Raw genomic sequence first — 16,995 nt, forward strand, 5'->3', positions numbered from 1 at the left:
TCCCCGCTCTTGGCCGGGGTCCTTACACACGATTTCTGGAGAATTCCTGCAAACTCTACCTACCTGATCTTGAACTACTTTTACAATTAGTGATAGACAAAAGCATGGCCAGAATAGGAAACAGTGAATTCAGTGGTCAAAGTGATTTTCTTTACCATGCGACGCATTAAACAAACGTTTATAGCCAACTGTGAAAATACACCTTTAAGGTTACTTGGGATCTCTGCACTTTACTGCTGGCAACAAAAAATATTAAATGCCAGGCTTTAAGTGAAAATAATTAATACAAAACAAGGTTAAATATTCAATGTAATGCATTTACATTTTAATCATGGGAAGGAACAAACACAAAAGGCCGCAAATCGGGTTTATACACAGTGGGGGTGGCATGTGCACTCAAGGGATTTTTAAGACAGTGATAAAAACCTGTGCTAAGGCCCAAAATACAACTGCCCATGCTTCACACCCCCAGCTGAAAGAAACCTTCTGAAATACTTTCAATATAGTTAATTTTTAACCTCTTCTAACAGCCAAATTGCCATATGACTGACTCTTAGCAAGATCAAAAGACAGATTTCCCTTAAACTGTATTCACTATTAAAAAAAATAAAGAAAAAAGTAAATTGGGCTCTTTTAATGCACAACATAAGCAGAACACACCACAGTTATTTCAGTTCTAGACATCAAAGATGATTTCATGTGCCAGTTATAAAATAAAATGAAGTGAAAAAATCTTGATTTTGTTACAATAGCCAGAGGGGAGAAAGAGAGGAAGGAATGGATAGCCCCAGAGCTTCACCACGACATGACTGGTCATCACAAGCTTGCAGAAGTTTCCATGTCAGCTCAAGATCCCCCTTGAGAACACCACTGCAAAAGCATCCTCTCTGCAAGTCAATATTTAAGAATAAATTTACCTTGCGACTGGGAACAGAATACTGGAAAAGAACACTTCTTGTGGTAAGCGACGGGTGTTTTATTTTTAATAGTGATTTTTTTTTCTACTTCGTAGAACAGTGTGGGCTTTAAATTAAAAATAGCAACGCAATGCCTTCCACGTGGAAGTCATTTACACTTGATTACGAATTAGGGATCAGATCAGTGGTAGCTGCTGAACACACAGGATTAGCACCTTTTTGGACATTAGTTTCTGGTTCTAACTTTAAACAATCAAGCCGTAACTTGAGGGGCTAGTTGGATTACTTGTTGCATTCATTTACATAATAAGACAAAACACTCAGTACGATCTGGTACATTCTAGTGGTTAATGGATTTTAAAATATGACAGTGTTTCTGCAGTGTGTTTGGCCTTTAGGAGTCACTCTTCTTTTTGCTCTTCTTCAGGAAGGAAGGAGTGCGAAACTTCTTTTTCTTTTTTGATGGGGACTTCCCTGGAGATTCATCACTACCTGCATCAGCTGTTGTCCCCTCCTCAGCCGTTGGTGTTACTGGCTCCTCAGCGGGCTGAGACTGGGGCTCCTTATTTTCCACTGCAGGTGATTCCATTTGGCTTTTGGGCACATCTTCCTCACATCTCCCTTCCTCCTTCCCTAAGGGAGGGAAGCCGAGTGCTTCTGAAGGCTCATCAGGGGTGAGATCTGGGAGGGTTTGCTTGAAAGTTGCAGCGTCACTGTCATCTTTGTAAGTCTGCTCCTGCTGTGTCTCTAGTGGACGGACAGACAAGGGCACAGTCAGGTTACGTAAGTGTCCCCGGAACAGGGAACGCGAAGCAAGCTGACGATGAGCACTCTCTATAAAAAACCCCAAATATATTTCCTTTGCAGAAAGCCTTTGTCATAGGTCTGTTCACTTCTACCTTTGGGCACAGAGACAGAAATAAGATACTCAAGAAGCTCCATCACATGGGTGGAAACCAGCAAGGATGTAGCTGCTCAGACTTCTCTCATCTTTTATTTATAACATTTGCAAGCAACACGAAATTTTAGTACAGTAAGTAGGAATTAAGAGAGTGTCATGAAATTCCTTATCTTCATTTTTTTTTGGTGGGATAAAACTAATTGCTGGTTTGCAGTGATCTGATACATGAAAATCCATTCATTTCAACAATATTTAATGAATTCATTTTCTAAAACGTTGGCTTGCCAATTTTTAATTACAGTGCTTGGATTTTTATAATATTGTTCCATGATATCTAACAGAATTTGCTTCAGAGTATGATTTCCTATCACAAAGGCTTCTTTTCTCTTGCAAGATATGAGTATATATTATGAATTCCTATAAGTAAAATCCATGTAACTGATCAAATTAAATGAGCTCAGCAGGTTAATGCGATACAGCTTTTTTTTTAAAAGTGTATGTGATGTCTAACAGTAAAACCCACCCCCAAATAAAGGAACATCAAAACTCTAGTGATAACTTTATGTCCAAAGGTGAACTTTACCACTACTCCTGCAATTCTAACACTTTCCTAGTTCCTCACTGTGCTGCTGTAGAGATGTCCTGTTGAAAGCTCCTCTTTGGGCACACTTATTTAACAAGGAGGACTTTTTAAAGCTCCCTGCGATGTTCATCACCGCACCCGTAGCCGAGAAGCCTCTCACTAGCTGGGTCAAGCATATCCTCATTGATGTTACATAAAGGAGGAATGTAGAACGAAATCCAGGCCATACTTGTCAAGCACAAAAGAAACACAACTATTGTTTCCCCTTTTAAAATCTTGTTCATTTTACTTTGAGAAGACTGAACGCTTTCACCAGGGTTTACAGAAGACACTTGATACTTTCCTGTTTCTCCTCCTATGGAAATGACAATGAGTGTTCTTTGTATTTCTGCCAGACAAGATGAATAATCTAATATATTTTAGAGGGCTCTGTTCTGTGAATACCTGCTAGAAAACCAATATGTTTTGTCTACAACTCCGTGAACTCCCAAGCAGTTAAATAAAACACACTAGTATTCAGTGCCAAACACTCAGAATGCACAAGTTAGCAGTTTGAAAGTTATAATGCAGGCAGGATTGAAAACAGAGTAGGTAAGAGAAAGCATTTAATTATGTACATTATTACAAGGTGCCTCCTGAAGCTCTAGTCTGACCTGTATATATCTGACACAGCTGTAAGAAGCACCACCTACAATTCCTCACTACCACTAACACTTCTTTTGGATTTCATTTGACTTTTCAGGAATTAACGGAAAGCATTGCTGAGCTCTTCTCCCTGGCAGTATTCAGTGACAGGACACATGGGAACGGTTCAAAGCTGTGCCAGGGAGGGTTTAGACTGGACATTGGGAAGTTTTTCTTTACCGAGAGGGTGCTCACACAGGCTTCCCAGAGGCGTGCTCGATGCCCCAAGCTCATCTGTGTTTAAGAAGCATTTGGACAATGCCCTTAATGACACGCTCTAACTTTTGGTCACCCCCCCAGTGGTCAGGCAGCTGGACTGGACAGTTGGCGGGTCTCTTCCAGCTGAAACAGCCCGTTCTGTTTGTTACCTGGCACCATATTACGTGGTCAGTCAGTTTTATGTTTTTTCATCGATCATGGAATCATAGAATGGCCTAGGCTGGAAGGGACCTCAGAGATGGTTTAATCCAACCTCCCTCCTTGTCATAGGCAGGGATGCCTCTCAACTAGATCAGGCAACACATGGGGACCGAATGGAGGAGTTTAAAAGAAAGTTTTTTAAAAAGTTCTAAAAAAGGGATTAGAAATTCTTAAAACTGAAGAGTAGGAAGCTACAGGCATTCAAACAGCATTTGCTGCTTGGCCCGAGCATTGGATAAATATGAACACTTTTATAACTTGTTGATCCAGGACTGCTGTCCTGCCTCGTTTGTCAAATTACCATCATCTTTACCGATTTATGGATTAACATCATGCTGAAATCAAACCAACATATGTTTATCTAGTTTGCTAAAGGCACTATTTTACCTGAATTAGGGAGATTTACAAATTCCCCATACAAGATGTATACATCTTGTGATTCTGCAAGATGGATTTCAGTAACATAACAAGGAATAGTAACTAGGAAAAATATATGCAAAACCTATTTACAATTTAAGAACTCAGCAATACCTCAAAATTTCTTAAGTTTTTTTAAACAATCGTGTCTACATCTATGCTCTCCCTTTATATTTACACCATGGTGTAAGAGTTTGAAAAGTAACCTTAATAGTGGTTTGTCTTTACAGTTCACATTATTCATGAAAATAAAGGCTTGTTGTTTTTCTTTTTCCCTAACACAAATATGTGGACAAACATACAAACTAGGCTAAACGGAGTTAACACAAATCACTTTTCTGACTTTGGCTACACTTAAACAGAAATAGTATGAGGAAAAGAAGTTGAGAAATGTTTGTATACAGAGAACATTGTCCTTCAACATTCAACTTCTGCCAACCAAAGTAAATTTTCAAGTTTTAGAACTTTATTAGTAACTTCACAGGTGTCTACGATGTCATTTGACTTTCGTATCTATGACAAACACAGACTTTGGGATGTAACAGGACATATAAACGGAGGGGGCCAAACATCCGTAGGACTTTAAAGTATAATCTGACGCAGTCCTGCAGATCCAGCCGAAAGAGCTGCAGAAGTTGCTGCCACCAAGTACTTGCTGTTAGTCCCTGGCTGGAATTTGAAATTCCCCGCAGCTGCCATAGATAACACAGGAGTAGTTCCACACCCGTTCCTTGCAGAAGTCTGCTGGGAAGCTGCAATCACTGTCAGTGGTGACACTTTTGCACTGGAAGAGGTGAGGAACTTCCATGTCACTACCTGCTCCAAGCTGCATAGGCAGCAGCAGCAAACTGTTGGGGCAGAAACTCCCAGAGCTCTTTCAGCTCTATCTGAAAGACGACTTCAGACTATTCCTTTTTAAACTGAGGAACCAGACACACAGATATGGAAACACTTAATGTCACGTCCACAGTTTCTTTTGAAGGGGGAGTGCATTTTAACGCAACATTTGTAACTATCTAGAATTTCATGAAATCAAGAACTAAAGAAATCAGCGTCTCAACTGAAAAAGCCTGCTTAGGAAAAAAAAAGCAAAATCGAAAAAAGAACAGCTTAGTAAACAAAGATGCAAGAGTGAAGCAAAGCACATAAGCAGGTCAGAGTATGGAATGATACTTACTATGGTAACAGGTACTCTTTAGCATATCCATCTCCTGTTTGTAACGCAGCCACAAGAAGAAAAAAGCACAAGTAGAGAATCTATGCATTCATCACAGCCATTGTGTTAAGTTAGAAGAATGGTTGCAACCATTCTTATGGAAAACAGAATGAGATGAAGTAGTGAATGGCAGACTAACAGACAAGTGATATATCCGATGTACAGGGTAAAGGAAACAACACAAAAATTAGATTACACCTGTTCAAGACTTATTTTATCATTTTTTTGAGGAAACTGTAGACTTTACCAGCCCTGTTCTTGTTTTAGTTAATATCACTATACACGGTGAGCAAATAATAGTATTTAGATTCGAATCAATTTGGAAAAGAATATTTACTGAGGTGTAATCCAAGTACAATAATGTTTCAGAAATGTGCAATCAGTGAACAAGATTTACCAAAGCATTTAAATTTGTGTCTGGTTCACCATCAGACATCATTTCATAGAAGCAATTTTTCTTGCAGAAAATGTACAAAGGGTAAATCAGTTGAGAAACACTAAGAGATGACAAGGCAATTCTGACAAGATGAAAATTTGTCTTTACATTAATGCACACTTCCTTATTATTGTAAACATAACTGCTATTACACTCACAGTTCAGAGTAGTATAGTTTAGGTAGTGTAAGAAATACAAGAAACAGTTTACCTTTATTAGATACTACTTCATATATTTTCATGCGTCAGTCACTAATGATGCAGTTACTGGTTTCCCCTGGCCCCCATATCAGAAGAACATACCTTCCTCTATTTTAATCGGCGTACTGGGAGGAGTGCGAGCCGAAGTGTGATCAGCGGGACTTCTCTCTTTTTGCTGCCGGCCGTCTTCCGAAGGTTCTGCGGACACAGACAAAGAGAAATTAAACAAAAGAATCTTTTTGCTCCATGCACACAAGATATGAATACATTTTTCTCAAAGTTCCACCAGGATATTAAATAATATCAAAACAAGCAAAAGAAAATTAAGTGATAGCTTGGTAGTAACAAAGTTGTTCACAGTTCTGCTCTGTCGTGTTTTGTTTTAGTTTTTTTTTTGTTTGGTTCTTTTTGTGTTTGGGGATTTTTTTTTGGTGTTTGTTTTTCTGTAAGAGGGCATGAATAATGTATCTGTTTATGAATTGGTTTATCATGCTGTTCAAAAAAAACCAAAAACCAAACCAATAAACCTTGTGAGGAAAAGCCATAAGGAAGATACAAGTATGAGGACAGTGAAGTTATCAGACCGACACAAGGTAACACTCTTTTGCTTGCTTTGTACTGCTGGAACTCTGAGTAAACAGAATCACACCCCCAAAGAAAAGACTGCACAAATAATCAGAGAAACATGCAATAATTAAATGATTCAAAACAGATTTCACAGTGGTTTGTCTATTTGTTATTAGTATGGAGGGTCTCCCCTTGCTTCCAGGTTTAAACAGCCCTAGATCCACGGGAAAACATTAGTAGAGTATGTCGTAATCAGGAACAATATTAACACATAGATCTGTCCAGTTCTCCTGCACAATTAAAAGGGAAATCAGTCCCACAGATAAGAGTCAACAGACAGAATCTCAAAATGCTGTAGACAAAGAGGTTGTCCCTCAGATTGCAAGCGCAACTGTTACCATATCAGCAATACCTGAGACCTCAGCCAAAAGGTCAGGATCGGACCTTAACGCTTTGATCACTGCAGTATGAAATTCCTTATGGGAGGACTTCTGCCCATCTGGCTCTTCTCGGTTAAGATGTGTGGTGACTTGCTGCATGGTCTGACAAGGAACCCATGCTGCAAACTGAATGTTATCTAAAGATTTAGACAGTGATGATGCGTCATGATCCTGTAAAGTCTTCGTATATGTTCCTTCAAAGGTTTTGGATCTGCCTTTTAAATCCAGAGTTTTTTTATCTGATGTATTTTGCTCACTGATGGTCTGATTTCTAAGCAATGTACTCTGTTCCCCAGCTGGTGTCTGTCTCAGTAACACAGTCTCTCCGTATTTTGGTATCTTATCTAAGAAGGATGTAGCAACGTTACTGGGAGAATAAAGGTATGCGGTCATACAGGCATAACACCAGTGTCCCACCCCACACAGTCCAGTACTCAATTAACCAAACACGTACAATCTACAGCAGCTCCTACATGGTCTTAGCAAAACGCAGAAGCAGGGAGCACACGCTGCAGAGCAAGTGGCACTTCTGCTTCCTGCACCACTCAAGTTCAAAAGCCGACAGCAGGTGAGCGTCCCAAGTATCAACCCTTAGAACTACAGAGAAGTAAAGCAGGATAACCACTTCAGAGGCAGCAGCGATCTCCTTCCACAGCACAATTCTCCCATAATTCTATAATCATTTAGGAAGTCTATTTTGGGCAAAGTCCCAAAGATGTGCCACTTCCAAGCAGCAATCCAATGTTGTTCCCTATCTTCCCCATTCAACAGATTTCTCAAACTCACTTTCCGAGTTAGAAAACTGCAGTTTTGCTGCTAAAAAGCAACACCACTCTCTCATCCCAGACGATCTCTAGCGCTAAGGGAAACAAAACAGAACAATCTGCAACACTTTGCAGTACCTAAAAATTTTTAGGACTGAAGTTCCAAGCTTTCACAGCTTCCTGTTAGGAGCAGTAACTAGCTGTACTAAATAGCCCAGTGTGCCTACTAGGATAATTTTAAAAATAAGACCTATGCGTTATTATAGAATTTGCCATTAACACTTAGATTGCATGCTCTATCTCCAATATGCTTTTTAAATTTCTACTTCATGCTGAAAAAAAATGAAACACACAAGAACTGAGTAATTTATCCACAGGCTTTGCAAGCAACCCACCTTCCAATTAGTAATAAACACAACAAAACACACACAGAGAAACCAACCTTCTGGTCCCTTCTGCTTTCTTTCTACTTCTTTACGATATTCTTCCAGTTCTCGGTCAGTGAGTTTATTGAAGGGATTTGGTCCTGTTGTGCTCACTATGACTTTTGGTTGATATTCTTTCTCAATTATTGCCTTTGACGCAGTCACCAGCTCTCCCTGACAAAAGAAAATTAAGATATATCTGCAATCGAGCAGTAACTTGCAGAACCCCAAGAAGTACAGAGGCTAAAAAGTAACCAAAACCAAAATATTATCTGAAAAATACATTTATTTCCTTTTAGGTAAAAAAAATAATAATAATCTATTACAGATTTATTTTTAAAAAGTTTACTCTACAGCAGGTTAATATAAAGGAGAAAACAGGTTTCATTAATTATACAGACACATCAGTGTTTCCACCAGGGAATATCCACCATTAAGCAGTAAATCAAACAGGAGCCAAACATTCCAGCTGAATTATAGCTGAAACCACTAAAGTATCAAGTTTCTTTTTCTCCCCTCAAAAGAAACAGGATACCAAGCCCAACCGCATGGCAGCCTGGGCACTGAATACCTGTAGAAGTTCACAGGACTCAGCTCATGGGTATTTTAGTTTGTGCTTTGTTGGGGGTTTTGTTTTGGTTTTGCTTTGTTTTAATAAGTGAAAAGCCATTTCTAGTAGCTACTCTGTAACATCTAACAGATGTTATAGTAAAAAGCCATCTTCTATGTGTTCTGTATGCACCACATTAGCAGTTCATTACAAGTAATTTTTAAGTAATTAATTTTAAATGTAATCTTATACAAGTTAGCATATTTACATCTACACCATTTATCATAAACTCCAGATAAAAAGTCATAGAAACAGAACCAAAACATTAGTAATTTTAAGTATAGTAAGATCCAATGGACAAAAGTAGCTGCATCATGGGTTCTCTAACGCTAAGTTTTTTAGTTTTGCTTCTCTGATCATATAGTAACAACAAAATCCATTAGCTTTTCATTGTCTTGGGTATGGAAGATGCTTGCCTGGATAGCTGCTGTATCTTTCAAGTGACTTGTTTAAGCATTTGGGTTTTTTAATTGGATATACAGAACTCTACCGACACTAGTTTGGCACTTATTGATGTGTGATCTGTGCCTCGTATCACTGGGATACCAAATTGTCTTCATTGTTGAAAAGAGGCAATTGAATTCCATTACCAAGTAAGTCTTGATTGGCCCAAGTCATCTTCATATTCAAATATTATTTGTATCAATATTTAAAAGAAAGTATTAGAAAGCACAGTTCAAAAGCAGCACCCGAACAAAGAGACAATATTCCATGCCATGTCCACGCTTGATGGACAAGCATGAGATCTTCACTCTAAAACTGAAGATGAAATTCAAGTTACTGTGTTTGAAGCTAAGAATCGCTTTGGTCAAGCTGTCAGCACCAAAAAGGTGACAAACGAGAATGTCCAGATGGAATGAGAACAAGAGCAGTTGGGTATTTCTGAAAGCCTCATGCGGGATCTACAGAAACATGGTCTAGAGCAACCCAGGGAGGTAAGAAGAGCTGGGTGTTAGAATCAATGCTGCTCTTCAGGAAGCAAACACCAGCCAGAAGTACTGAAGAACACAAGAGCGTAACAAGTCTCCACTGTATGATCTTGAAAGGAACCACCAGATAGAAACATCTCTAGAACATTCTAGATCTCCTCCCTTTCTCCACAAAATAAGAGGAACTTTTGTCTCAGTAGAACGCCAAAAGCCTTTTCTCTAGTATTTCCATTAAGCATCGGCTGCCCTAACACCAGAAAAATCTCTGATTTGTTAGCCATGGCTTTTCTTACAGGATAATACATTAAAAAGAAATCACAAACCCGTCAACCTTTGCAAATTTTCATTATTTTGTAGAAAATGTACAACGTCCCCAAAACTACAGGTCTCATCTGTTAATGATGGCAGAAAACTGGTGGCCATGGAAATTTTATATTTCCCTCTCTAATTCTGCTCACCCTTCAAACTAAACATGTGGCTTTAACTGAAACTCAGCAGTAAGTAGTGGGGGCTTTGAAAAGCACTGATCTCGGGCAACGTTTCTAGGGCTTTCTAGGACTACAGAAGTCAACAGAGGAACAAGAAACAGTGCACACTGGTAACCCTGCAACGTTTAAGATTCTTTCAATCTTGGCTGCAAGTTAAATCCAAAAAGGCGTGGTAGAACAACTTTCACATGAAACAAAGTTTTTCTGGATGCCTATTGATTTAACAGTGACAAACAGCAAGACACGAAATTCACAGCAAGACGACGAGTGCACTGGCACTATGGGTTCTGCTCCGTAAAAGAGTATCTTCATTAACTCACAGGAACAAAAGCAGCACATCAAGCCTACCACATTTAGTAAATTAAAAAAAACACCTCACAACCAACAACACAAACAAAAACCACACCCACAGTCAATGAAAACAGGATTTGTACCAGCTGAGTATCTTCAAGCCAAGGGAAATAATACTGAAAAAGATCAGAGGTAACAATATGAAGCTGATTATGCATTACAAAGAAAAAGCATTTGTGTTTTTTGGACTGGAAAACCAGAAAAATTACATGAGAGATCAGAAAGCCAAACTACATCTGCTAAAAGCTGCTCCCAGATTAACACATCTAGTTTTGCTCAGTGTGAGTTAATACAGAAGCAGTTCAAAGGCAACTAATAAAAATTGTAAAGGTAGAGGGACTGATTCTATGGGGAAAATAAATTGCAGTAGTATATTACTAAGCTCTGCAACGTGACTACTCTAAAACACGTACATAGCAAAGAAGCAGAGCTGTATGACTTCACAGAACAGGCCACAGAGCAGCCTTCCAAGAATTCAATTAAAAATATACAACATAAAATGAAGAGAGTAACACATGACAGAAGGAAAATGAGTATAAAGGACTAAAAAGACAGTACAGGACATACTTCAGACTGTTATATGTGACACTAAAATAGACAAGACTTTGCAGAGCTATCAACCTGTCCATGCTCCTCAGAGATTCCTATGAACATTGAGAAAAATTGAACAAGAAAATTGGTCTGGAATTGCTTCCAGTATTAGAGAACCTGCAGAGAGGGAATAAATTCCCATATAAAAGACGGGCACTCTGTTTCAACACAGGATGATGCACAAAAAACTAAAGTTCTAGTGATTTCATGTGGATTATGTTGAGGGGAGTAGTATTTTGATAATTCTAGTACTAGTTTGATGACTAGCTGAAGTCCAATTGCATGTGTAAGCACCTGAATATCAACAGCATTTTCTCCACTGTAAGAAACAACGGATAAATTTCATTTATTTTCACTTCCAAGAATTTTGTAGGGGCATGTTCTCCCACTAAGATCCAACAAAGGGAAAGTCATTTATAGCTAAGGACATGCAATATACCTTCATACTAAACTTGGACCTCACATACCCTACATGGAAATTTTAGATTATCGTGTCATTTTGCAACTTCTTGTTTCCAGTGAAAAAAACCAAACCGAACAAACAAAAAGAAGCCATACTACGAGGTGACCATCATTTAACAGGCAAGCACTTCACCTTGTTCTCACGAATAGATGCGAGCAAAACTGGCACTTGATACAAACCAGTTTTTTCCTCCATCAGACAGTAGGTTCATAATAATTATCTAAAGTTAATGATCGCTCTTAACACAATCTGGCATTAATGCAGTGCCTTTACCCAAAAAATCAAGCTACTTAAGGTACTGGTCATGTAGGAATCACCATGAAAACACATTGCCATCTCTGGGATTGAACAGAGGGGCTCTTCAGGAAGAGCAAAGCCACAGAATTTCCATTCTAAAGAAAGACACACGAAATGGGAAATTCCTATTTCACTTAAAATTCTTGAAAATTCATGTGAATTTATTCTTTAAAAATAATAATAATAAAAAAATCAGAGTGCAGAGCAGCCACCAGTAAGAATAACCAGCACTCCCTCTCGTTCAGCCAAGACTGCAGCAGGAAATAACCAAGCCTAAAACACAAATGAAATTACACAATGCACAAGGAGCTTGTGTTGCAACACGGTCAGGACTTCTCCAAACACGGGCAAAGCAAGTGACAAGGCAAAATGGAATATTTCCTACCGCAGCCATGGGCATGAAAGACTCAAAGCATTACAGGCATACTGTACACAAACAGGACTTTTTTTTTTTCCATCCAAAATAGTATGCATCAGTATCTGAGACACATAAATCTCAATGTTAACTGAAAACATAATACATTTTAGGCATTACTGCGATTAGAAGAGACTCTTTACTTTAACCATAATCAAGTGTCAAAGAATTTATCAACTGAGAGGTATCTGGTACCTCAAAGTCCTTAGGTCCTTGATGTACACAGGTCCTCAGTTTCATTTAAGGTTTCGCATGAGGTTTACGTGGGCATTGTAGCATTGCTTGTAATTCCTTTGTTCCACAATACACAACTGACAGTCTTACTAGAAACTCTCTCCGGTGTTTTGTTGTTGTTTGGTTCATTGGGTTTTCTGCAGGTTTGCTTTGGTTATGTGGGGGGTTTTTTTGTGGCAGATTTTTTTTTTTCCCAATAGGAAATTATTAGGCATCTAGGTCAAAACCCTTACCACGATAATAAAGATTATGAAATAGGCCACTCCTACGGTAATTAACACTGTGATCTAGTTTTACACAGTATATCAGGAGGAAAGCACTTTCATGACACCACAGAAAGGAAACACATCATTTGGACATCATCTAAATCTTCATGTAATACTACTAGGCAAAATTATATAACCAACAGACCTTTTGCTGGCTCCTTGTCATCTACAAAAATGCATGTAAAATACTTGACTGGTTTTACAGAAAACAGATGTCATTATTCAAAAATAATACTTGAAATATATCTTGTACGTTACTGATTAGAGAAACTGCCTGTGTTATGAAAAACAACGGGTGACTCATAAAAATAAGTTTTCACTTTGAAGGTATTATTAAGCAGAGAACAAAAGGCTTGTACTGCCTCGAAGAACGTGGATTTGTTTAATTTTTCATCTTAAATCTAAAAATAGCATTTCATTTCCCATTCGGTCCCCATGTGTTGCCTGATCTAGTCGAGAGGTGGCGTCCCTGGCGACAGGGAGGCTGGATTAAAATGATTTCTAAGGTCCCTTCCAGCTTAGGCCATTCTATGATTATTTCTCCTTTCAGAATATGGATAAACTATAATCTGAAAAACATTATTATCAAACTCTCAATGTGATACAACGATCTATAATACAAATTGGCCTATTACACTAGAAAGTGTTATAAAGTCATGAGATCTGCAACAGTGATGTAATTCTAAGTATTCTGGCTGTTGATGGGAAAGCTGTTCTGATAATGAGATGTTAGGCATGACCTAAACCAAGATTTATTCATCTTTTAGATAAAATACTGGAGCAGAAGAGACACTACTGCTTGTTTACACACTGTGCTTCCATATTAGATCTCCTCTAAAACTCCTTCAAAGCCTGGGAGAGAAGACAGCCAAGAACAGATTGTTTCCAATGTGCAAACTGCTCCTGTTTACTCGGCCTCAAAGGGCTGCCTACTCCAACCACACACACATCTCAAATTTATTCTGTATTTAAAGTACATTCCATAAGCACAAGCATGATTACAGATTTGAAAGCCAATCACTTCTAGAAGCGTGTGGCACTACGCAGCAACTCTCATAGATAACCACAGGAAGCTTTAAGGAAACAAGACATCTAGCAACGCTGTCCAAAGTTGACAATGTCTGTCAGTATGACACACTCTGAACATGTGGATATCTTTGGAATTACACTGATGTAATCAGGCCAAGATTAAAAAAATGGATCTCAGATTAGAGCAATTCACCATTAATAGCATGTGCAAAACCACACCACTCTACGCAAAACCTAATCAGCACCTTAACATCAAAAGTGCTTCCCGAACAGCTTCTAGAGACAAAGAAAAACATCAAAGTCCTTACAAGATACTTCAACAGGGTAAAGTAACTGGCTGTGTAGTTGCACATACATAATTTGGAGATCCATCTGGTTTTTGCTTTTCTTTTCTAGCCAGATTATCAGCTAGCAGAGGGAAAAGGGCAGGGGAAGGAAGAGGTAAAATGAAGGGTGAACAACAGTATTTAGAGCAGTATGACAGGGCAGTACCTTTCTAACAGACAGAGATTTAGCGGGACTAAAGGCCTGCTCTGTGAGATCGAGCCCTTCAATAGATTCCGTACAGTCTGAGAGGGGAGCATCCTGCAACAGTAAATTGAGTAAACAGAGCAAACCGAGCCCAGGCTTTAAAACATCAACCAAAAGCTTTATGATGCTTGCTAAAAACATGCAAAGAAACAGTAACTGGTAGATAAAACTGGAAATGACAATGAACTGACATGCACACAGTATGACACCCAACACGAATAATGCGATGATTATGGTAAGACTTGCCAAACTGTAAGTATAGCAGAAAATACTTATTTGGGGCAGTTAAAGCACTTGCATATAGAGAGCTTTAAAGTAACTCAAGTATACAGTACAACTGTATAGCTCTAATTCTTACTTTACTTTGAGTCATGATGCATAGATCAAGCCTTTTGTATATCCAGATATACTACTTTTATTTTTATTGATGTGTGATAGTTTTTTTCCCAAAAAACTGCTCTTCAAATAAAATATTATGAAGCATGATAAAACATATTTAACACACACCACTGCCCCATACTGAGCCTGTTGTGCCCAGTATTAATTCCAAGATACATAAATTTGGAATAATAAAAAAAATAAACCACCAAACAAAAAGTTGTCACAAAGCCCAACTATTTTTAAGAAGAATCTAATCTATACGAATAGGGCTTCCAAAGTTCATGCATTACATTCAGCAAAAAAACCAAGAAGCATCCTCCACAGACATGCTTGGACTAGACGGCTGAAGCCTTTTAAATTTCTAACCCTGAGCACTCTCGCAAAGACAACGGTTACCTCTAAGACTTACCTTATAAACAGTTACTCTCTGCCAATTAAAGAATAATTTTATAGTGATAGATTAGGTGAAAGTAGAGGATACCATAGATTAAATTCAAGCTAATAGCTTTAGGCATTTTATACTCTCACCTGTACAAGACTCCTGTCCACAACTACCCCAGAAAGAACCTGTGACTGAGGGCCCGCAGTTTTGATATCTTGTAAATTTTGTTCTCGGATCTGTAAAGGAAAGCAGCAGAATACAGTCACACGAACATCAGAGAAAACTTAACATTTTTGTATTTGAAAAAGGGGTGAGTGAAACTGTCAAGAGGCTGCAATTAGCATCGATTTCTACAACTCTACCCATCAAATAAAGCTGGGCTTATAAACGTCACTCCACAGAATGTTTTTGGAAGTGTGGGGCACTACTCAGCAACTCTCATAGACAGCCACAGGAAGCTTTAAGGGAACAAGACATTTAGCAACGTAGGATCAAAAGTTGCCAGTGACTGTCAGTATGACACGCTCTGAACATACGAATCACTTGAACATATGCACTCAGGCTCCTAGTTTCCTCACATTTCTCAGAATTTAGTCTTTTAAGTACCACAGCACTGTCCTTTAGTACTGGCTCATGGTAAAACTCCACAGATCAGGTAACAGACGACTCCCACTTGCGAAGAAAAGTGAGGAGATAAGCATATTTACAGAAGTCTATTGTACTTGACCTGTCATTTAAAGGTTTCTGTCACTAGCCACTGATATTGCACCACAATATCATCTTCCTACAGAACTCAAGTGAAAAACACTGCACAACATCCAATTTTTTGCATCTAGTCAGGAGCATAGTCTCGAAAGAATGTACAAGCATTTTTCTACGTATAATCGGTCACTTCAGACTCATTTACATCCCTTCTCTTGCATCCTAAATATCTCTCAGTTGTCTCCTTACAGAAGATGGGAACAGAAACTGGATCTTTAAATATAGGTATTATCTATTTAAATTAGATATCCTACAGTAATAATAAATTTGTAACAAATGACTAAAAAATTATTTCTAAAATACTCTTTTCTTCATCCATCTTTGAACAAGAACACATGCAGAAAGATCTCTACTTTACAATTTCAAAGGACATTCCTTCATATAAAAATACATGCATACAAGTATACAAACACAAGGTATTATTAATGCTTGGTATTTCAGAAAGTATGAAAATCTTGCATCATCTGTACTTGTTTCCAGTTTACTACCCTCCTCATCATCAGGCAAGGAAAAAGTTTGAAGTTTTACTTCTCTCCTTTTAGTCACTTACTTCAAATGTTTAATAAAAGAATATTTGTATTTCAAACACCAAGAAACTGCTTGGCAGTTTCACCAGACTTCTTGTTTCAAGCGATTATTATTCTACATTGCCAAGTCGGCAAAAGCAAAAGCTCTGTCAACCTTACACAAATGAATCAGAACGGATCAGTATTCCTGCTAGTTCCCCCGCACGCAGACTCTCTGTGACATAATGCTAACCCCCATGTTCCATATGGCCAGCAGTCAAAAGCAGTAAAACAATGCAGAGCAAGCTAAGTATTAGCAAGATACCCATGTATATTTTATACTTTAAAAGAAATAAAGTGGAAAAAAAACCCCAATGCATTCACTGCTTTCCTGTTGGTAGACTGGTGACAAGATGATCTGAAATTCAAAGACCAGAAAATTAACAGCTAGCTCATTTCTAGAAGATTAACGTGCAGTTCCAGAGGCCCAAAAAATTTCTGCAACAATCACAGCATATTGTAATATGGTAAAATACAATATGGAGAGAGAGAGATCCACAGACTTTTTTGTCTAGGCCGCAATTTCCACTGGTGAAACCAGAACAGACCACTAATGTAAAACTCTGATCTCAGGGAAGAGAATTACTGCCATAAACTCAGCGATGGCTATTTCAGAGGTACCTGGCAACTGGTCTGACAGTAACAAAACATAAGACAATGGAAGTCTTCATGTAGTGGACAGAAATATCAACTTTTTCCCAGATGAGTTCAAAGCATTCAGGAATTATTT

At 38.4% G+C, this 16,995-nt stretch overlaps 1 protein-coding gene across 5 annotated transcripts in view; it reads right to left on the reverse strand.

Annotated features, from left to right (window-relative positions):
- Window positions 1–958: 958 nt before the first annotated feature.
- Window positions 959–16,995, reverse strand: part of ADD1 (adducin 1 (alpha)) — a 31,140-nt gene continuing 15,103 nt past the window's right edge. For 2 of the 5 annotated variants that reach the window (XM_009866833.1, XM_009866832.1), the window contains exons 11-14: window positions 15,084–15,173; window positions 7,988–8,144; window positions 5,877–5,972; window positions 959–1,664 (exon numbers count right to left, since the gene is read on the reverse strand). In XM_009866833.1, the coding sequence (XP_009865135.1) occupies window positions 1,312–1,664; window positions 5,877–5,972; window positions 7,988–8,144; window positions 15,084–15,173 (696 nt within the window). In that variant the 3' untranslated portion in view covers window positions 959–1,311. Of the gene's footprint in view, window positions 1,665–5,098; window positions 5,134–5,876; window positions 5,973–7,987; window positions 8,145–14,135; window positions 14,229–15,083; window positions 15,174–16,995 lie in introns of those variants that run through there. The other 3 variants (XM_009866836.1, XM_009866834.1, XM_009866835.1) reach the window with 2 other exon arrangements.

Source organism: Apaloderma vittatum, unplaced genomic scaffold (genome assembly GCF_000703405.1).
Source record: "Apaloderma vittatum isolate BGI_N311 unplaced genomic scaffold, ASM70340v1 scaffold31163, whole genome shotgun sequence".
NCBI classification, from domain to species: Eukaryota; Metazoa; Chordata; class Aves; order Trogoniformes; family Trogonidae; genus Apaloderma; species Apaloderma vittatum.